Here is a 24049-nt window from a genome sequence, read left to right as displayed (position 1 = left end):
CCACACCATGATGCCGGGTGTTGGCCCTGTGTGCCTCGGTCGTATGCAGTCCTGATTGTGGCGCTCACCTGCACGGCGCCAAACACGCATACGACCATCATTGGCACCAAGGCAGAAGCGACTCTCATCGCTGAAGACGACACGTCTCCATTCGTCCCTCCATTCACGCCTGTCGCGACACCACTGGAGGCGGGCTGCACGATGTTGGGGCGTGAGCGGAAGACGGCCTAACGGTGTGCGGGACCGTAGCCCAGCTTCATGGAGACGGTTGCGAATGGTCCTCGCCGATACCCCAGGAGCAACAGTGTCCCTAATTTGCTGGGAAGTGGCGGTGCGGTCCCCTACGGCACTGCGTAGGATCCTACGGTCTTGGCGTGCATACGTGCGTCGCTGCGGTCCGGTCCCAGGTCGACGGGCACGAGCACCTTCCGCCGACCACTGGCGACAACATCGATGTACTGTGGAGACCTCACGCCCCACGTGTTGAGCAATTCGGCGGTACGTCCACCCGGCCTCCCGCATGCTCACTATACGCCCTCGCTCAAAGTCCGTCAACTGCACATACGGTTCACGTCCACGCTGTCGCGGCATGCTACCAGTGTTAAAGACTGCGATGGAGCTCCGTATGCCACGGCAAACTGGCTGACACTGACGGCGGCGGTGCACAAATGCTACCCAGCTAGCGCCATTCGACGGCCAACACCGCGGTTCCTGGTGTGTCCGCTGTGCCGTGCGTGTGATCATTGCTTGTACAGCCCTCTCGCAGTGTCCGGAGCAAGTATGGTGGGTCTGACACACCGGTGTCAATGTGCTCTTTTTTCCATTTCCAGGAGTGTAGTAACAGTTCTCGCAAGAAGAGATACCATTGATGACCGTGCAGCTTCTCTAGAATAAATAATAATTAATTGAAATCCTCAGCTGCTGACAGGTGTTGTTGACATACCTTTTTTTTTTTCATTGGCGAGCTTCTTCAGCTGTATAGAACAAATACTCCAATTATACTGGTTTCTCCTTCCAGTAAACAAAAATTAGTCTCCTTCGTCTTGATGGCGAAGAAGCAATCTTTTGGAACAAAAAACTTTTCTCGAAGCCAAAATCAAATTTCTTTTTCCTTTAAGAACAAATTATGAGAAATAAATAAGGAAAAGTTTTTTAATTTATATATATATATATATATATATATATATATATGTAAGTCGTCGTGCGACTTGTAGTTAAAGACTAGTTCTTACAGGAGCTCCTGAAGTGTCTCCGCCTACAGCAGGCCAGCTCGTCCAAACGTGTCTTCTCATTTCGTAGGCGTGGGTTTCGGGTAGCAGATCTATTCAGTGCGGTTCGCTTAATACAGTTTTCAGCTTCTCAGGGCTTGGACGTTCCAGCTACGAGGTGGGTCATCGAAGGTGCTCCGTAAGAAATTGGAAAAATATTGCTTATAGCGTGGGTTGCGTATCAGGACGCAGTGTCGTTCATTGAGATAAGTCCAATATCCTAGCGTAGACTTCTCGCCGGAAGCAAAAAGATAGCGGAACGTGTGGCCACAGATCCAATTCACAGAGTGAGTTTTGGCGGAGGGGTAGAAAGTCTTATCGGGGTACAAAAGCATGTGGACGTCGATCTGAGGCGGTGTCTGTCGAGTAAGAAACGCCAAAATTCGCCGGGCAAGTGTCCAGACGCCGAACGCTGTGCCACAGTGCAACCGGTGGACATCCGTGTCATCCACTCCACAGTGGGTGCAGAGGAATGAATCGGCGATATGGATGCGGTGCAGACGATCTCGGTTAACTTGTTTGCCATTCACGGTGATGTACCACGCTGACTGAACGTCTGATTCGAGAAAACGCGCACGGGTCGCCTTCCATATGTGTCGCCATACGTACTGTGGATACTTACGTTCGATGGGGTCGGACGGGCGGCACTGTTGTAACAATTCGGAGAGTGTTTTCGTGAGGTATAAACGTGTAAGTGGTAAGGACCGGTAGACGTAACTGAACTCCAGGAAAAATCGTTGGATGTAATAAAAGGGGGCGGACAAGGAGGCCGGCGCAAAGTTGTGAAGCAGGAAGCTAGTAAGGCTCTGCGGGCAACGATGCCAAAGTTTTAGCTGGGAGCTGACGTAAAGTGCCTTGACACGAGTCGGCGCGTGGGTGAGTCCCACCCCGCCACGATCTCGTGGCAGTGCAAGGGATTCATACTGCACCTTGAATAACGTCCCCGAGTTGACGAAGGAGCCGAGAGCCATCAACAGTCGTCGGGCCAGGAGATTTGGGACTGGTAGTACTTGAACCACGTGTGGTATACGGGAAGCATGACACATGTTCACGTATTGCGCGCGTTGGATAGCGTCGAGAGCTCGTAGCCGGTGATCTGCGAGATTTGCTCTGATTGTCTGTAGCAAGCGTCTACCATTGATAGTCGCTGAGCGGCGCAGGTCTGCCGTGAAATCAAGCCCAAGACATCATATGATGGCGGCGACACTAAGGGGGGCAACGCATCTCTCCGGCAAGCCCTCACCAATGAGCAGGACCTTGGATTTTGACACGTCGAGGCAGCTCCCCGACGCTTCGCCGTAAGTCGCCACCCATGTCAGTGCTGCTCGTACTTCATCTTCACTGCGCAGATATACTAGTACTATGTCGTCTGCGTAGGCTGTACAACAAAAACGGTGGCCGTGCACAGCCATACCGTCCAAACGTTGGCGCATGCCCTGGAGTAGTGGTTCCAAGGCGAAAGCATACAAAATCGTGGAAAGAGGGCAGCCTTGGTGCGATGACCAGGGGCGGTGTGAGGCGGCCATTGTACATGATTTTAGAGGTTGCTCTACTCAACAGGCGCATAACCACTGTGACAATACCGCCAGGAAAACCCATATGCTGAAGAACTGTGCGTAAATAGAAGTGGTCAACACGGTCGAAAGCCTGGCTAAAGTCCAGTGAAGCCAAAGCTCCACGGAGACGCTGATGATGCGCTAATGCTATCATGTCTCTGTAACGGCAAAGGGCCGTACGGATGTTGTTGTCGCCTCCTAGGGAAGTCTGGTCGCAGGAGGTGACGTAACGTGCGACCTTCTTGAGTCGCGATGCCAGTAGCCGTGTGAATATTTTCATGTCGCTGTTGAGCGAAGTAAGCGGTCGATAGTCCTGGACCCTCGATAACCCGTGTGGTTTGTGTACGGGGATAATAATGCTATCTAGAAAGCCGCTCCGGACCACTGTCATCGGTGACATCAGCTCTTGTGCGATTGCCGTCCACGTGGAAGCCAACAAATAGAGAAAATTTTTATAAAATTCGATGGGTATACCGTCATGTCCAGGAGATCTGTTATCGGAACCCGCCTTGATAGCATCTACCACTTCATCTGTGGTTACGTCGTCTTGGAGGTCATGCACTGCATCCTCCGGAAGAGTGTTCGTAGTAAGCTGAGCGACTTCTGTGATCAGTGCTGCAGAATGCGGTACGGCTGCGTATAGCCCGGCAAAATGAGCGTGGAGAGTACGACCGATGCTTTGTTGGGTGTCGTGCCGGCGCCCTTCCACATCAGTGAGCACTTGGATCAGAGCTCGTCGTCGTCGCTGTCTCTCCTGAAGGAGGTGGTACATCGACGGACGTTCTTGAGGGACACGATTAGAAGCGCGAGAACGGACTACGGTGCCTTCCAAGTGACGGCGCATGGTCAAGGAGATCTGCGCCTTCGTGTGATGGCCCGTCGACTGCCGGGCTGGCGAGAATGGCATCGTCGCACAGTCACGTAGCGTGGTGTAGTAGAAGTGCAGGGAGGGTCGGCTTTGCACAGGAGAGCGACCATGATAAGGTGGAGTCATAGGCCCCTCGACGATGGCGGCAGCGTGCCCACGCTTCTTCAAAAAATGGTTCCAATGGCTCTGAGCACTATGGGAGTTAACTTCTGAGGTCATCAGTCCCCTAGAACTTACAACTACTTAAACCTAAGAACATCACACACATCCATGCCCGAGGCAGGATTCGAACCTGCGACCGTAGCGGTCGCGCGGTTCCAGACTGTAGCGACTAGAACCGCTCGGCCACTCCGGCCGGCCACGCTTCTGCGACCATACGGCGACAGTCTGAGGAGGTCAGGTGAGCGACATTGAGTTTCCACAGACCACGACTATGCCACACTTGCTGTCGGGCGAGAGTGACGTCACAGAGGTACGTATCATGGTCTGAAAAGGCCAAGGGCCAGACTTCCGCATGACGTGTGCCATCAGCAAGGGAGCGGGTAACGTAGATGCGATCTATGCGGCTTGACGAGTGAGAGGTGTAGAATGTATAGCCCGGTCGAATTCCGTGGAGCTTCTTCCATGTGTCAACAAGTCGTAGACGGTCGATGACCACTGAGAGAGATGCACAAGGTGAATGTCGCGGGAGTTGGTCCGCGGGCTCTTGTGTCGAGTTAAAATCCCCACCGAGTACCAAATCGTCCTGGAGACTGGTGAAGAGGGATGTGACGCTTTCTACAAAAAAGTTTGTCAGTCATGACGGGGGCCAGTGCCGGACGGAGCGTAGATATTAATAATACACACGCTGAACAGTGTGAGGGCCATTCCTCGCGCAGTGGGGAGGTAGATGACGTCCTCTGCAGGGAGTCCGTCGCGTAGCAGGATGGCGACGCCGCTACCGGTGTCGGATGCGGGGGAAACATGGGCGTTGTATCCGGTGGGAACTAGGAAGTCAGCCACAAACACCTCTTGTAAGAGTGCTATATCAACATCCGCAGAGTAAATAATGTCTCGGAACATGGCCAGTTTACGGGGGGCACGAATGGTGGCAAGATTCATCGTGGCGATACGATATTGCTGTGTACGGCCATGCTCAGTACTTGCCGAACGTGCGGTAGAAGTAGCCGGCAGGTGGAGACCCGCCGGTGGTCCCGCAGTGGTGATAATTACTGGCGGGCTGCCGGCCCCAGTGTCGCCGAGGTGGACTCCTGTGCAGACACGCTGGCAGTCTGTTCCGCTTCTTCTTCAACGTCATAGGCCCAGGAAGCTGACGACGTGGACATGTGTCGGTCACGTACTTCTAGAACGGGTGTTGTGGATTCCGCAACACGAGTGGCAGGGGGACCGCCGTCATCATTCGTTGACAACGGCGAGGACACGTCCCAGGCTGGGAGAGGAGGTGTCACATGACGGGCGCCTGTTGCTGCGGCATCGCGTGACTGGACGCAATGTGGGAGACCACCGTCAGACATCAGGTCGACATCTCGCGGGGCCGTCTGAGAAAGGGCGTCATCGGAAGGCGTTCGTCGTCGCTTCCTGTGTTTGCGAGGCGACTGCTGTTTTCTGATGTGGCCTTCTGAATCAGAATGTGGTCGCCCGTCGTCTGACGCCGAACCCGTCTGGACAAAGGCAGGCGTCGGTACGACACCGAGGTCGACGTCCACGGTTGCAACAGGAACATCGGTTTCGCTCTGCAACCCGGACGGTCCGGAAGCGAGCACTGGAGGCGACGCCGTGCTTGCGTCGTCGGCGCGTTGTGCTGCGGCGGGTTGCGTTGACGATGCTGCTGGCGCAATCTGGAGTGGCACGACGGGGTCCTGTCCAACCTTGGCGTAGGTGATGGGTAAGGACGTGACCGTCGAAGCCTGGGTCTCTTCGCGTAACGGCGTCTGTATTAAACGGTGGTGTAAGCATTCGGAACGTACATGTTCCTCCTGGTCACATCCTGCGCACGTTCGTGGCTGTCCATCGTACATGACGATGGCCCTCACACCGCCAATCAGCAGGTACGGTGGGACATGTTTCGTCAGTTCAGTTTTTATTTGCCGGACACTGTTTAACACGGGGTAGGTCGTAAATGTTTGCCACTTCTCCGCGACGTGACCCAAGACGGTGCCATATGGTTGGAAAGCGGCAATGACCACATCCTGAGGCACCTCGAACGGGAGCTCAAACATCCGCAATGTCCGGAGACCGAATTCAGCATGGGCGACCGTCACAGCTCCCATATGTCCATCAGAGTGTTTAAATTTCAGTCCGGTGGCATGACGGTGAATTATGTCATTGCAAATTTCCTCCGTCGACATCCTGATGTGTACAACACTTCCAGTGATGGAAAAATGTATGCCGATTACGTCCTGGGGGTTCAAACGTAGATCCTCTCGTATGAACTGTTCGATTTCGAAAGCTCTGGGTCGTGGATGTTCGGCCTGAAACGCTACTTTGATCGTTTCACGGCGGTACGAGTGCGCCATGGTGTACGTTAGTACTGGACTCGATAGACACAAACACCACGACGCGGAAGTAAACACCGCCGAGAGCGGAGCGTCGGACGGCGCGCGGAGCGACTCCGCACGGTAACACGTACCTTGATGGTGACAGCTGAAAATGTGTGCCCCAACCGGGACTCGAACCCGGGATGATCTGCTTACATGGGAGACATTCTATTTATCTGAGCCACCGAGGACACAGATGAATAGGGCGACTGCAGGGACTTATCTCTTTCACGGTTCCCGTGATACCCACATTCCCAACTGTCCACAATCTACACACGTGACGTTCCTAATAGATACTTTGCCCATCCACTCATTACTCGCGCACACTAAGGTGACGATTCCCGTAAGAGTTAGGGACATTACGTATGTAGACTGTGGACAGTTGGGAATGTGGGTCTCACGGGAAGCGTACAAGAGATAAGTCCCTGCAGTCGCGCTATTCATCTGTGTCCTAGGTGGCTCAGATGGACAGAACGTCTGCCATGTATGCAGGAGATCCCGGGTTCGAGTCCCGGTCGTAGCACACATTTTCAGCTGTTCCCATCAACGTATGTCAACAACACCTGTTGGCAGATGAGGGTTTCAATTATCATTTAGAAGCTTGGTTGTTGGTAAGCCTCTGTATTAGTTCTAATTTCTCGAATACTCCCGTTGTGCTCATTTCGTGAGACGTTTGTGGGAGGAAGTGATGTATGGTACGGGTCTCCGCAAAAGCACGCTCTCGAAATTTCTACAGTAAACCTCTCCGTGATGCACAACGCCTCTCTTGTAGCGTCTGCCACTGTTTTTTTTTTTTTTAAATCCCTGTAATGCACTGGTGGTGACTAAATGATCCCGTAACGAAACTCTATGCTCTTCGTTGGATCGTCTCTATCTTCTTTATCAGTCCTACATGATAAGGGCCCCAGACTGATGAAGAAAAATCAAGAACCTGTCGATCAAGCGCATTGTACCCTATACCTTACCGAATGAATTGCATTTGTTTCTGATTCTTCCTATGATTCTCAGTCTGGCATCTGCTTTTCCTCTACTATTTGTTTAATGTCGCTTCGGACAGATACTCCTAGATATTTTACGGTGGTTGCTGTAACTATGTGAAATAGAGTATAAACAGTAGTGCCCTAGTTTTTGTCCGGCATATTCCACAACACACTCGATCATTCCACGGTGCATAGGTACATCCTGCAGTTCCTGGGATGCTCCAGAGACTGGCTCGATGGAATTCTGCATTCGTGTTTTCTTCTGGCTCCACGTTTGCCAAGGACGGCTATCCTTTTCTGAGGACGCATCATCGTTGCCAATGAGGAGCGCAACCACATACCAGCCAACTTCCCTCCCGGTTCTTGACCCAAATGCTTGGATTGCGGGTGATGGCCTGCTGTATTGCCTCTCCAGCTGTGTTCACCGCACATGCTCTGTTGGCCGCTCATCTGCTGCAACTGTTGACCTCAGCTGTCTTCGCTGCATTGATTCTCGATATTTCGTCGCAACACCCTGTAGGGTTACCAGTGTAGTGGTCGAACCAGATTCTTTCAACCGTAGTCATTTCTCGTCGAACGACCATTCTAACCACCATGGGTGGTACACATTTCTGGGAAGTGCTCACTAACTAGTGGATGATCACATCAAGACTGAGTGACGTATGATCCATCTGAGTTCATTTCAGAGGAATGTCGAGTGATAATTGGAAACTTAATTAACTCTGCAAACCAATGTGCCACATCTGCTGCAGTTACCAGCAGACGCCTACTGCAGCGGCAACTCTGCAGTCACACCAGAGATGCGGGTTGCCGACTCCGCTGCGAAGTCTGGCCGACACAAGAGTGTTTACAAGCAAGTACCACAGTTGACAACAAACATGTGGGTACGGTCAACGTCCATCAGAGGGCATCAACCAGCAGCAGAGGAAGGGGGCGCGACGATTGACAACCTAGTTCCTGCCGATGTCGTGTGTGCAAATAGTCCCGGAAATATCCTTCCGCCCTGCCATTCAGCAGGCAGTTATCGACTCGCTGAGTGCAGAGAAGATCTGCCGGTCCAGGGGTGTGCCACCTCGACCACCCTCTCTTCCGCAGCGATTGTGAGACGTCGCTTCCGTCGTATTAGGCTGTCCACCAGCTGCTAAGAGCCGACTTCGACGTGGAATTGTTGTACGGTTATGGAGTCGAAGTGTAACCTCCCCCTCACTTATCGATCTTAATGACAGTGAAAAATTAAACCGCGCGTACCTAATGGAAATTTGGAAAAAGCAATCGTTACCGAAGTTAATTTGTCGCTAAAGAGGGAGGAAAGGGTTACATCTAAATGAAAGGAAAAATGCAAATGAAACTGGTGAAAATTAATTTTGAAAAGGGGTAAAGTTAATAAAGAAAGTAAATGTGCGGCCGTTACGTTAACAATTAACTAGCGGTAATTAGATATTTGAGATTTGGGGGAAATTACGGTCGCCAGTCCTAAGATCAATCACTATAGTAACTGAAAAAGAAAGGTTATTAAACATATAATTAGCACTAGAAGCGTGGCAACTGAAGGTTGACACGTGTAGTGTGAAAACTGAAAGTTTGTCAGAAGTAATAAACTTCGCTACACTCTGACTTAATTTAGCAAAAGAATTAATAAAACCGGTAAATCGAAAGTTAATTTAGTGACTGAAGTTAATAGTGAGCTTTCTTTTTGAAGCACATCGAAATTCAGTAAAATACGGTTAGTCTTGGGCTACCTCAACAATAATTTCAAAAGCTACTTGAATCTACGCAATTTAGAAATAAGGGATTTAACTTTGAACTTGAGTTAAATGATTCTGATCAATTAACAGTAGTAAAATTTAGTACATACCAAGCTGAGCTGCAGTCACAGGTAAGCTAAAATACGGTAACAAAACTCGCACTCTTAATTTGTGCTTGTGTAATCTGAATATTGTAGCCAGCTATGAATACCTTAACTGAACTTTGAAATTAAAGCAGTGAAATCGAATGATGCTGGCGTTTGAATTTCAACGACATTCGCGTTCATTCCGGAAAATGAAGGGACCCTGCTTGGCAATGCAAGTGGGACAATGAGCAACAAAGGTTCGTGCCAAGTTGGTGTAATTTTGTGATGCAACAATTTTAAAAGTTTGAAAAGCTGAGGTCTGCCATACAGTTCTAAAACTTTACGTGCTTCCAGTCTTCCTTGTTGGTTGATTGAAGGTTTGAAGCCTTCGATCGAGGAGGTGGCGACAGTCACTCATTGTCGGCCGTCGCTGTTGCAGAAGATGGATGTTGGCGCGCCTTCTTCACGACACGGTCACCAGGCGAAACGGGCTCTTGATGTGCGCCAGGTAATGCTTCCCGCCCGCGACACTGTGTCAGAAATTATCATAGCAAGTCGAGCGCAATTACATGCTGCCAAAGCCCGAAAGCGCGGCAACTCGCGGGAGCGTCACACAACACACCTGCTCCACTGCACCACCCCAGTCAGACTCCCTCTGCTCAGCCCGCGCTCCACGCGGCAGAGTTAACACTACCAAAGATCCTAAACACTTTCGTTCTCCACACGACCTATCGATGTATTCGTTCGATAGTATAGTTTTCCCTAGGCCAGACCCAGCGTATAAATACAAATAATATTCACAAAACAAACCAATTACACATCGACATAAATGCATATATATACAAATAGTAAAACAATTACAATATACAAAGACACAGAAATGTTATATCTTCAGGTAACAAAAATAAGGAAAACAAATTTATAGTACAATAGATGGAAATAGGAGGATATGCATTTCCGGCGTTACAGAAGGAAACTCTGATTATACGAATTAGTTGTTATTTGCCAGATCCGCAGAAGGGCTCCTTATTGTTTTGTTGGTTTTGAAGAGTGTGTTATTGTTGGTGCTTATTGTAGTTCCCTTAATAAATAAGTTGTCAAAACGAGTTGTTCTTGCTCCATAGATTTAGCAACATCTCTATCAGTCATTCTCTGGAAAGGATTCATCCACGTCTGATATGCTTTCAGTGCTGTATTATGTATGGTGTTGCATAGTGTTTGATAGTGTAACAAGTGAAGCAAGCACTTTCGGCCATAATCTTGTCGAAGATCATTTCCTGAGACTACTTTTCTTGTTACAGGGCTGGAACGCAGACATGTCGCAACCTCTTCAGTGTCGACAGTGGCTACAGGATGAACGACAACCAGTTAAGTAACAGCATCTTCACCCACCAAGTGCCGGCTGTGCATCAAAAAACTACTGATGCTAATGAAGAATACAGAAGAAACTAACGCATGTAGTATTTTGTCAAAACACTTTTCTGCTAGACATCAATGAAGGAAAAGCAACGTTTGTCACAGAGTCAGCACGACTCCAGGAAAAATGTGAATTAGAGCATGTTCCGAATCCACCCTTCACCTTTAACCAGTGACGTTATATTTCGACTAAATAGCATAGTTTATAAGAGTCACTAAGATAACCACAGGCCACATTTAATAACGGGCAGATTACGTCTTTCAAGATGGCGGCCACAAGATGGACCATTACCATCGAAAATAGACATAAACACGCAGAATATGCTGTAAGACAACGCACCACAAAAGAATTATCCGAATGGGACGTAAATTGTTAGATGTAATGGGCATGCACAGATAAACAGTTGGTTACAATTTCAGAGAAATTGGGTATTTCTTCAAGAGAAAGAGCGTCACAAAATGAGCAAGTCAATAACGTGTTGGTCCATCTCAGGCACTTACGAAAGCAGTTACTCGGCCAGGCATTGATTGACAGAGTTGTTGGATGTTCTCCTGAGTGATATCGTGCCAAATTATTTTCACTTGGCGTGTCAGGTCGTCCAAATCCCAAGCTGGTTCGAGGGCCCTGCCCTTAATGCTCCAGTGTTTAATTCGGGAGAGATCCGATGGACTGTCTGGCCGAGGCAGGGTTTGGCAAGCACGAAGACAAGTGATAGAAACTCTCGCCGTTTCGGGCGCGCGTTATCTTGCTTGAGTGTAAGCCTAGGATGGCTTGCCATAGAGGACGACAGAAGTCGAAGCACCGCCGTGCTCTAAGGGTGCCACGGATGGTAACCAAAGCGGTCTTCCTATGAAAAGAAATTGCACTCCAGACCATCAGTCGTATGGTGGGTGACACTCAGGTTAGTACCCCACCGCTGTCCGGACTCGTCTACGTCCTGGAAACGCACTGACTGACGTCTGATGTCAACAACCAACGCCCAGCCTCTCTTCTGACTGCCTTATCCAAATTTCTTGAAAAAGTAATGTATTATACAGTAGCTTCACACCTTTGTAAGACCAAAGTTTTAACAAAATGTCAGTTTGGTTTCCAGAAAGGTTTTTCAACGGAAAATGCTATATATAGTTTCACGAATCAATTATTAAATGCTCTGAGTAACCGGAAGTCACCCGTCGGGGTTTTTATGTGATCTTCAAAGGTTTTTGATTGTGTAAATCATGGAATGCTTCTACATAAGCTCAAGTACTGTGGTATGAATGGAACAGCGCTCAAATGGTTTAAATCATACCTAACTGGAAGAGTGCAGAAAGTTGAAGTAAGCAGTTCACATAATATGCAAAAAATTGGTGATTTCTCAAACTGGGGAACAATCAAGAATGGGGTGCCACAAGGTTCGGTCTTGGATCCTCTCCTGTTCATAGTATATATTAATGGCTTGTCGTTCTACATTCACGAAGATACAAAGCTGGTGCTTTTTGCCGATGATACAAGTATAGCTATCACACCCAACGGGCAAGAATTAAGTGGTGAAATTGTAAACGATGTTTCCCAGACAATCATTAAGTGGTTCTCTACAAATCGGCTCTCATTAAACTTTGACAAAACACAGTATATACAGTTCCACACAGTAAATGGAATGACACCATTGATAAATATAGACTTTGATCAGGAATCGGTAGCTAAGGCAGAATATTCAAAATTTCTAGGTGTATTCATTGATGAGGGGTTGAACTGGAAAAACACACTGAGGATCTGCTGAATCGTTTGAGTTCAGCTACTTACGCTATTAGGGTCATTGGAAATTTTGGCGATATACATCTCAGTAAACTAGCTTACCGCGCCTATTTTCATTCTCTGCTTTCGCATGGCATCACATTCTGGTTGTTGGACAGAATGTGGCTCGCTACCCCTCAGCAGGACATCCAACAACTCTGACAATCAGTGCCGAGCCGAATAGCTGCTTGCATAACGACCAGTGGTGGACCAACGCGTTACTGACTTCCTCTGTTTGTGAAGCTCTTTTCTCTTGAATAAATAATCAAGTCTTTGTCAAACTGTGATTATTTGTTTGTCTATACATGTACATCGCATCTACCAATTTCCGTCCTATTCGGGTAATTTCTTCGTGGTGCGTCATTCTTTTTGTCGTGGAGTGTATGTCAAACATCTAATGGAATGAAACTAGGTGAACAGCCGCGGGTTGTGGGCTTGGACAAACTAAAAATGCTACCGTAAGACTAGCATAATTCGAAGAAAAACTGCGTAACTGGAGCATATCGCATACGAATTTCTCCAGAATGAACCGAATGAAAAAGCACTAAAACAGAAAACTGGAGTCGAATATTGCGCTTGAGCGAAGCTCAAACGAAGACTGCGATACTAGACTCACCGTCACAGAACAACCAGATAATCGAGTAATGGCACACAAGAATTCCTCTAAACAGACCAGAAAAATATCGCACACACACACACACACACACACACACACACACACACACACGAATATTTCACTAGCAGTATGAAGCTTAAACGCAGGCGGAAGTACCAGACACACACAACCACGTAATCGGAAAGTACTCCAGAATAACCGAACGAAAATATATAAAAACAGACAATTGGAATCGAATACTTCGTTCGACTTGTACAGCTTACAACAATATAGCGATACTAAACCGTTCCCTCTCTCACTCTCCAAATGGAACTAACGAGACAAAAAGCTGGAAACCCTCATTTCAGTGAGTTTTTTTTCCACAAAAAACTAAAATCTTACACTAAATGGAAGAAACTCATAAAAAATACTTACCTACCACAGATAACTACAAATTAACTCATCCTGGACACACACACACGCACACACACATACACACACACACAGACACACACACACACACACACACACACACACACACACACACACACACAAACCGTTGTGCAAACAACAAATATTCATACACAACTCTGAAAGAAAGGAAGGAAAATTGGGTTTAACGCCCCACAACTCCAAAGCAAATGAGAAACACAAACATTCAATGTAGAAAACCAACAAACTGCAAACGAAAACCAATAGCTCAAAAACTAAAACAAATAAATATTCACTAACTGCCATAACCAGATACCATTCAACTGATCAGTTACCACAAACTGCAACACAAGAACAAACATCCACCACAGGAGTGAACCACCGGTGACAATAACACAATCCCTGAAAAAAAAAAATCAAATCAAATATGCCGCGTCTCCACGATGTCACATTCGAAAGAAACGGCCAAATATTTGCAAAAACGAAGATGATAAATAAGACAACTACTCGTTTCACCCGCAGCCATTTGAGAAAATGGTTCAAATGGCTCTGAGCACCATGGGACTTAACATCTGTGGTCATCAGTCCCCTAGTACTTAGAACTACTTAAACCTAACTAACTTAAGGACATCACACACACCCATGCCCGAGGCAGGATTCGAACCTGCGACCGTAGCGGTCTCGCGGTTCCGGACTGAGCGCCTAGAACCGCTCGGCCACCGCGGCCGGCGCAGCCATTTGAGATATGATCTTAAGTTCGTGCCTAACATTACGCTCGAAAATTGTGCCAGATACGTAAAGAAACAGCCAAATATTTGTGAGAAACGTGAATATAAGTGTAATCGCTACTAGTTGCTCTAGCAACAAAATAAGTTGTTCTCTCAGGTTCCACCCTAAGTAAACCCTCGTACATCACGATATATTTTGAATAAACAGCATAGACAGCAAACATCGTAGTTTATACTAGTTACTAAAGCGACCACAGTTAACATTTAATAAGAGGCCGCTTACATCATTCGCAACGTAAACTCATGACGTCACACAAGTCGTGACGTTGGGTCAGAGCGAACGGGTGGAATAGGACTGTGCGCTTGACCCAAAACAACTATCGGGGAACACAGCTTGCTTTATTCAGAAAAGCGTTCGACGCTGTACTATATCGTCGATTGTATATCTCGGTTGAGATATGATCATATGGAGTACCTTCACAGATATACAAATGGTTCGAAGACTTTTTGACTAACGTAATAAAAAACACTGTATGGGACACGCAGTATGCAGCAAAAGTACTTTGGGTGTATTCGCATGGAACCGTAACTGGACATCTTATGTTTTCTCAGAAAGGATCAACAGGACTAAAGAGGACTGTAATGCTGTTTGCTGACGATGCTGTCGTCTGTGAGAAAGTATCGTCGTTGAAATATCGTGAGGAAATACAGAAACGCTTAGGCAAAATTTCCTTTAGATGTAATGAATGACATCTTTCTTTAAAGGTGGATAAATGTAAGACAGTCCTTACAATAAACAGAAAGAGACCCCATTATAAAAGTGGGGACGAACACTCGAAGCATGTCGCCTTGCTTAAGCAGAAGTGATGCTGAAATCTATATGAAGTGGAGCGAACTCGTGAAGTCAGTAGCAGGGAAGGCGATTAGGAGAATTGGATTTGTTGGGAGGCCGCTTGGAAAGTTCAGTACATCTGTAAAGGAAATCGCTTTCGAGGTGCTTGTAGGACCAGTTCTATAGTGTTGCTCCATGGCTTGGAGTCGTTATCAGGTAGGCGTTACAGCAGACGTCGAAATAATTCCGAAATAATGCTGCTAGGATCGTTGTGTTCGGTGACGTCTCCTCTGAACAGACTTTCACCGAGAGAACAGAAAATTCAACTCACAGAATTCAAGTCCCTCTCGTTTTAATTTCAATATTGGTTGCACGTAATGGCTTGTACCATTGCAAGGTGCATAGCTAACATATACGAGAGATTTAGATTATGAGTTATTCTTCTTTCTGGTTTGGCATACAAAAGCACGTGTTTTCATTTTCGCCCTAGCAACAATTGTCTTACGTCCGAGTGATTCCTGTTTTGTTTGCAGTAACAGAGCCCAAATGCGAAGTTACTGCACGCTGCCACAGCCATGTGTACATTGTTTCTTTGAGTGCTCTGCTTGCCTCCAGCTCTGATTCTGACTCCAGTTCGTATGTGGCCTGTGACATAAATCTTTGAGTATGTACAACTGTAATCAAGGTAGCGCTTATGACAGTGATTATGTAAAATCGTGACATTATATGAAATTAATGTGAATTAATGCACTGTATGTATGGTAAATGAACCACGTGTGTAATGTTTAATAACATAATCCAACACATCATTTTCAACCTAGTAGAGATGAATGTTCGAGGGATTGATTATCTGAACTGGGTGTTAACTGCGACACACGTTTTGCGTTAATTTAACTCTGGCCCTGTAGATAGCGACACGTTAGGACGTGCTTGTCTTCAAGGCAGGACCCGGAGTCCAGGAGGGTTTCCTAGAGGCGTTTTGAGGACGGGGAACCTTGCTTTTTTCAGTAGAATGGAGCTGATGGACTTGCCTCCTCCAACTCAAGTACTGTGGGTTGTTGAGGAGAGTCACTTCTTTCGCGAGTCATCCGTCTTCTGACTGGTTTGATGCGGCCGGCCACGAATTCTTCTCTTGCGCCAACCTCTTCACGTCGGAGTAGCACTTGCACCTTACGTCAGATTCATTACGCATTTAGAATGTACTGATCAGTCTGCTAGACTTGAGTTGAAACGATACCAGTAACAAAAAATGGAAACCTTAAACATGGCTGCGAAATAGCAACTGTGTAAATCTGAAGAGGTTGAAAACTCAGCCAACCAGTTGCAATCAAAGGTTTATTAGACCTCGATCTAGGTTTCGATATTTGTAAAAATATCTTCTTCAGAAGTAGTGAGCCTTGTTACATCACATGATGGTACATTAAATTATATAAATTGTGCTTTGGAATACCATGGCTTGGAATAATTCTTGTTTTGTCAATCTAATAAATGACAAGATCCGCCCAGCTTCATCTAATCTAATGTACCATCATGCGGTGTAACAAGGCTCACTTATTCTGAAGAAGATTTTTTTTACAAATATCAAAACCTAGGTCAAGGGCTAATAAACGTTTATTTGCAACTGGTTGGCTGATTTTTCAACCTCTTCAAAAAATGGAAACAAATACATGGTGATTCTAAAGTCACTATACATTTTGTACTTAAACAAATTTTGTTAACCAATATGTAATGGCACTGCAGATTATGTGACAATAGGACATAATTTCAGTACATTTCAATGTGACCACGTTGCATGTCTAGGCACACCACCCAGCGCTCCACTGTAGACCGAAAAACCTGCCCAAGCATATCTGGTGTAATCTCAGCAGCTGCGGGTCGTATCCGCTGTGTTAAGTGTTCAGTGCTGCGGATCTTCACCTGGTATACCGCAGACTTGATAAACCCCCATGCAAAAAGTCCAAGGGTGTCAAGTCAGGAGATTGGGTTGCCCACATCCGTGGACAGACACGACCAATCCATCTGAAGGAAAATGCTTGATTCAGACAATTCCGAACAACGAGGGCAAAATGGGCTGGTGCACTTCTTGTTGAAAAACAACAGTATCCATAAGCCCATCAGATATCAACTGGGGCTCCGAAAGCTGTTCCAACATATCTAGGTTTGTGGTTCCAGTAACGGTTTCTTCTGCGAAGAAGAAGGGCCCTTACACTGTTGACTTCGTTATCCCTAACCTCACGTTCACTTTTGCTGTGTCCCGTTGCCACTCCCGCAGCACACTTGGTCGTTCGTCTCCCCAGATCCTGCAGTTGTGTCCGTTCACATGTCCACAGGTATGAAACGTAGCTTCATCACTGAAGAAGACATTTTGCATCAAATTATCGTTTTCCACGGCTTGTAGCAGGTCATGACACATAGTTTGTCTGGCTGCGTAGTCCTCAGGTTCAAGCTTATGTACGACCTGGATAAGGTACGCACGTTTGTGCAGCTTGTAACGAAGAACTCTCCATACAGTGGTTTGAGGAATACCAAGCTCCCTACTAAGTCTCCTGGTAGATGCGGAAGGGTATAACACTACCGTCTGCTACTGCTGTACCATAACCTTAAAGTAGGAGGCAGGTCGTGAAATATAATTATTTTGTTAAAGCAATTATGGTATAAAGCAACAGAGCAGTGTTACCCTCTGAGAGGAGTTTTGTTATGTTGACCGTGTTGTACCTAACGGAGGTGGCTTATCGGAAATGAAAGAATTACGTAAATATTTGAACAGTAACAAACGAAATTTTGTTTATCTGCACTGTTTAATGGATAAAGAAAACGGTCGCCAGCCTAACTAGGCAAGAGAATGATTAACATTCTCGTTCAAGAAAGTAGTTATTAGTAATTTTAGTGGATAAACACAACCTATACTTTGTCACACGGGAGTGCAGTGAACTCTGACACATACATTTGTTTACGTTAAGAATGAAGCTAGCAGTTAGAGCAGCAGAAACTATTTGCAAAATTATAACAGATACCGAAACACACTATTACTTTCAGGGCTTACACAAAGTGAATGGTCTTTATAACATTACTATTAATATGCACTTCTAATACACAAGAGAGACAAACACTTAGCAAACATGAGTATATAACGTTTCACAACTGCAGCTTTCTCATTTTTACTACAGCGAAAAACAATGTTGACAAAATTGCAGGAAACTGACTCACCTTTTAGACTTTACTACAGACAACAATGTGATCATTTGCTTTATAAGCCTCAGTCTTAAGAACTTTTAATTTTGAAGTTAGCAACAGCACTTTAATAAGCAGTTTTAATAGGAAAATTATTTTCAGCAAACAACATTTACTTTAACTCACTCCTCACTCTCTTGCCACATTAACTTTAACTTTCTTTTCACTAAGTTCAAGAGGCATTAATTAGAAAAACTCTAGGCTTTAATTTCTTTTAGTAAGGACACTCGGCTATCACTTTAGTTCAAACGGAGAGGAACCTGAGAGGTGTTATGATGAGGAGAAAAATCAACGTAGGTACATAAATTCAGATATAAATTACCTTATATTTGAGCACAATAACATCCAGTAAGCTGATCCTTCACTGTACATCATTATAGTATTACGTTACAGGGATTGCGCAACGTGGTGGCAACTGCATGTTGGTAGGTGGATTTGCAGGCAGAATTGCTGGACTCTGTCATTTCTTGGTGGCGATGATAGTTACAAATTCCATAATAGTTCCAGCTACTTATCCATCCATCCGAGGCATTGGAAAGTAGCAGAAAAATCCTCTCTCGGAACCAGCACAATATGCATCTTTTACATGGCAGTGCACAGTTTGGTAGCTCGTCTCCGACTAGTAGCTCGTCCCCGACTGACTCTTGTTCCACCTTTCCTACCTAGGCCAACCACAATTTGCGCGCGCTACACAGTTCCGTTCCCGAGGGGAACCACTACACCTTTTACATACAAACTAACTAAGAACCCTAAGTGAGGATCAGCAGTTTACATAACAGCAACCAAATGCATTAAATAAAACATTTACACACATTGACATCTCTACAAAAAATTATTCACACAAAATTACAATTATATACAGTACGTTTTGTTCCCTCCAAATGGGACAAATAGTTTAAATGAAAGATATGCTACACAGCATAGAACCAAACCATGACATCAAAGTTTGTATAAAGAAAGCAGTATACAATTTTATGTTATCGATTCAATCACACACATTTACAGAAGCACAGCAATGTAACATTAAATGAAACAAAAGCAAAATAAATCAGTACAGCTTTAGAGCTATGGTGTTACAAGGGCTACGTGTGATCGCATGCTGCACACTTTGCACGGTGTCTGGCGTTATGGTCGGCCTCCCTGGACGTTCTTCATCTGCAACACATAGCTGGAATTTATCGACGAGGATCTTGATAGCAAGCCTGGTGGGGCCTGTTTTCCGGAATCGACGGGCAAAGTCTGTCCACACCTGTTCATACGTCATTCCACGAAGACGAGCAAAAACAACAGCGCTTCATTCTTCTTTGGTTAGCATTCTGTCGTAGTACCTGCAAGAAACAAATATTCCGTTACTATATTACTGAAATGTATAGTGACTTGAGAATCACGCTGTATTTGAGAAGTCCTACCATGTGCAACATTTACGGCGAGTGAGGAAATTGGGATATCCAGTGAGAATGCCCGTGTTTCAGTATAAAAGTGAATTACTGTGTACTTCAGGGCTAACTGGCTGAAATAAAGTTTCAGCAGTTGTTTGAAAATGTCGAGTTCAGTTGGCGGCTCTCCGGTGTACAGGGAGTGACTTTTCGGGAACTTTGAGGTGGAGGCATTGTTTGGTAATGTTACTGGTTTCTGGTGTCTAATGTTAGTGAGCCACACTTAATCGATAAAGTTACTCTTCAATACAAAGAGCTTACAAGAATTCTAAAATGCTTTTCCATGTCCACATTTTTTGTCCAATGTTGCAGGCTGGTGTTGCGACGTAGCGCATGCTTATGTGATTGTTCGGCGGTGGCGTCTTTTTAAAGCCTGCTTATTACTCTCGAGAAAGAGAGTCGTACCTGGATTTCATAACAATGACTAAACTACATTTGTTTCCGTAGAAACTTGAAGTGTTGTGATTTTGGTTGGCCCCTTGACCGATATGCCTTGAACTGTTTCCCTGTTCTGTTTTTGTGGAACTTCTTTTTAAGAATTTCCGTGGAACCAAATGCACTTGTGGCGTTGCCTCTGAGCGCTGAACTTTCTTCAATCTATTGATCAGGCTTGAAACATTTCCTGGTGCAATATGGATTGTTGCAAGGCCAATGTCATATTTTAGCCTCGCCTCATGGTGAAACCAGGCTGAGGACTCTTATGAAGGCCGTTTTGCAGGAGTAGCAATGCCGGGAATTTATCCATTTTCACCACTAAAAGTTTGTATAATTAACTGGCAGTGTAGTACGTCGTATAATTTGGATCGCGCGCCTCACATTGGCGCGAGTCCACGGATTTCGGGTACGGTCACTGCAGATCAGAAATGAGCACCGTACACTCACTTTAAACTCATCAGCGAGTCCTGTTATGATGTCATCTACGATCTTGCCGTCTCCGTGTGCCCGTAGACTCGTCCCCTGAGCTCGCAGTCTACCAGTCACCTGGCCGGCCGGTGTGGCCGTGCGGTTAAAGGCGCTTCAGTCTGGAACCGCGTGACCGCTACGGTCGCAGGTTCGAATCCTGCCTCGGGCATGGATGTGTGTGATGTCCTTAGGTTAGCTAGGTTTAAGTAGTTCTAACAAGGGAACATCCCCAACGCACCCCCCTCAGATTTAGTTATAAGTTGGCACAGCGGATAGACCTTGAAAAACTGAACACAGATCAATCGAGAAAACAGGAAGAAGTTGTGTGGAACTATGAAAAAAATTAGTAAATTATACAAACTGAGTAGTCCATGCGAAGATAGGCAACATCAAGGACACTGGCAGTCCAGGTGCGCCGTGGTCCCGTGGTTAGCGAGAGCAGCTATGGAACGAGAGGTCCTAGGTTCAAGTCTTCCTTCGAGCGAAAAGTTTAATTTTTTATTTTCAGTTTATGTGACAAACTCTTATGTTTTCATCACTATTTTGGGAGTGATTATCACATCTACAAGAAAACCTAAATACGGGCAAGGTAGAACAATCTTTTTACCCATTCGCCAAGTGTACAAGTTAGGTGGGTCGACAACATATTCCTGTCATGTGACGCACATGCCGTCACCAGTGTCGTATAGAATATGTCAGACGTGTTTTCCCGTGGAGGAATCGGTTGACCTATGACCTTGCGATCAAATGTTTTTTCGGTTCCCATTGGAGAGGCACGTCCTTTCGTCTACTAATCGCACGGTTTTGCGGTGCGGTCGCAAAACACAGGCACTAAACTCATTGCAGTGAACATAAATGTCAATAAACGAACGGACAGGCGAATATAAAGAAGGTAAAATTTTTAGTCGAAGGAAGACTTGAACCATAGACCTCTCGTTTCGCAGCTACTTACGCTAACCAAGGGAACACGGCGCTGCTAAGCTCGCAGTCTCCTTGGTGTTGCCTATCTTGCATATGGACTACTCAGTTTGCATATTTTACTAATTTTTTCACGGTTCCTCACAAGTTCTTCCTGTTTTCTCGATTGATCTGTGTTCAGTTTTTCAAGGCCTACCCACTGTGCCAACTTATAACTAAATCTGAGGGGGTGCGATGGGGAGGTTCCCTTGTAAGTTCTAGGAGACTGGTGACCTCAGATGTTAAGTCCCATAGTGCTTAAAGCCATTTGAACCATTCACTTATTTAACACAATCATGATTTCGGCTTTATATCCAGTCTCAAGCCCAAGCTGAAGTGTCAAAGTAGATCCGACCTGCCTAAAAGACAGAAACAATGTGTAGATCAAAATAACGGGTGATCGGTTAGCAGTGAATGTTCTCCTGCTTATACACACATTCACATAGATAAAACTTTTTCACATACTGCTATAAATTTATTTCAGTATTATTAATATCGTTTCAAAGAATGCCTGATAGTTACGTTGATATATACGCGCTTTCAAGGCGTTACCGAGTCTCTAGCGACAGTACCAGAAAACATGAGGTTGAAATGCAGTCTTCAAATGATGATTAATTATTAAATAAATTACATAAATGAATGATAAGCTACACAACTCGTTGTTAGGCCATAAACGCTAATTGCATAACGAGATGAATACAGAAATAGCGAGCTTTTTTTTTCGTAGGAAAATAACATTGGCGTTGCTCTGTGCCCAGTTTTCGTTTGACTCAGAACATTTTTTTTCTCATGGTCTAAGTGGAATAGAGTGGAATTGAGAGATATATACCACATCAGTTAATAAGAGACGGTATTGATTCCCCCCTGCTACACTAAACGGGTCAGAACACTTTTGCGGAGGAACGAAAAAAGCGTCCCAAATTTAAAAGAACGCAAAATCCACAAGATTGGCAAAATTTTACAGAAACTCGAAGTGTAGCGCGAACTTCATTGCGAGATGCTTTTAATAGTTCCCGCAACGAAAATCTGTCTCGAAATCTGGAAGAAAATCCAAAGAGATTCTGGTCATATGTAAAGTACAACAGCGGCGAGACACAAACAATACTTTTCACTGCGCGATAACGACTGTTATGCCACTGATGACAGTGCCACTAAAGAAGAGTCACTGAACACGATTTTCCGAAACTCATTCACCAAAGAGGACGAAGTGAATATTCCAGCATCCGAATCTAGAACCACTGCGAACATGAGTAACTTGCAAGGAGATATCCTCAGTGTACCGAAGCAGCTTAAATCTGTTAATAAATGGAGGCTTGCGGTTCAGATTGCACACCAGCCAGGTTCCTCTCAGAGTATGCTAATATAATAGCTCCATATCTAACAATGATGTACAATCGCTCGCTCATCGAGAGAACTGTACCTAAAGACAGGAAAGTAACACAAATCACACCAATACCCAAAAAAGGAAACAGGAGTAATTCGCTGACTTACAGACTATTCAACATAATGAATTATCTCGAAGATGACGATTTATTGACTAATAGTCAGCACGGATTTAGGAGAAATCGTTCTTGTGAAACACAAATAGTTCTCTATTCTCACGAAGTAATGAATGCTAACGACAGAGGTTGTCAGATTGATTTCCCTTTCTTTTAGATTTCCAGTTGGTTGTAGGTTGCAGTAGTTATGCAGGGATGAAGTGGCTTGCACAGGGTGGTATGGCGAGAAAAGTTGCATCAGACCAGTCTGCGGATTGAAGACCACAACAACAAAAAGAGTAACTGCAGCAGTCGAGAGCGATATGGTACTGTGTAAGGATGTTTATTATCATATTCTAATTTGTAGTGAGACGATTCTTAAATCGGCAATGGGACAACATGTTTAATACATTGGGTCTAAAGTGATTTGCGAGTGAACTATGCGCTACGTAAGATGATAACTTGAACAGTCATTTCCAACTGTAAATTGGATGCTGCACGGGATAAAGTAGCACAAATTGCCGTACAATCATCCAAAAGGTACAAAACAAGCCCTCTCGTGCTCTGAACTTTGATTCGCACTATTAAACTGCTTAGAACTTTGTAACTTGTGACGTGAATCACGTTAACACGATACGTTAGAAAATATCGTTCAAAAGTCAATAAAATGGTCGCCTCACAGTAAAACTAGGCTCCACCGTTAATACAAAATTACAACGTGAGAGAGCGAATACGTTGTCGTCTGTAAGATAGGCAACCCACATCCCTGTTGTGCACGCCGTATAATCTCATATCGTGGGCAGTCTTAACCACGCAGTGTGGTGAGGACGTGATCAACCGACATTCCTGTTTATGCTTTGTTCCAAATGCATGCAGTTAAGCTGTTATTAAATGTTGTTGGTTTCGAGTGGGAAAAAACTGACACAGGTTTAATTTCAAATTCATTTACATTTAGGATTCCTGTGATCAACCTATTGTCTAACCGCATGACTACTCTGCAGTTCGCACCTAACAGAGAGGAACATGGTTTTACACTTCGTCATGTGGAACATCCGCCTGGGAGGCGATTAGGGAGTTGGAACATCCGTCTCTGGGGCGAATATCGTTTTTTGTTCTGACATACATACATACACAAACACACACACACACGCACACACACACACACACACACACACACACACACACACACACACACACACACACACACGCGCGCGCGCGCGCGCACAC

At 45.5% G+C, this 24049-nt stretch overlaps 1 protein-coding gene across 1 annotated transcript in view; it reads left to right on the top strand.

The window, feature by feature from the left end:
- The first annotated feature begins 8172 nt into the window (after nt 1–8172).
- The window catches only part of LOC124789245 (polyglutamylase complex subunit TTLL1-like), a 117805-nt gene continuing 101928 nt past the window's right edge, over nt 8173–24049 (top strand). The window contains exons 1-2 of the mRNA XM_047256539.1: nt 8173–8272; nt 10323–10407. Coding sequence (XP_047112495.1) covers nt 8173–8272; nt 10323–10407 — 185 coding nt within the window. The remainder of the gene's footprint in view (nt 8273–10322; nt 10408–24049) is intronic.

This window comes from Schistocerca piceifrons, chromosome 3 (assembly GCF_021461385.2).
Source record: "Schistocerca piceifrons isolate TAMUIC-IGC-003096 chromosome 3, iqSchPice1.1, whole genome shotgun sequence".
Lineage (NCBI taxonomy): Eukaryota > Metazoa > Arthropoda > Insecta > Orthoptera > Acrididae > Schistocerca > Schistocerca piceifrons.
This window is presented reverse-complemented; position numbering and strand designations above follow the sequence as displayed.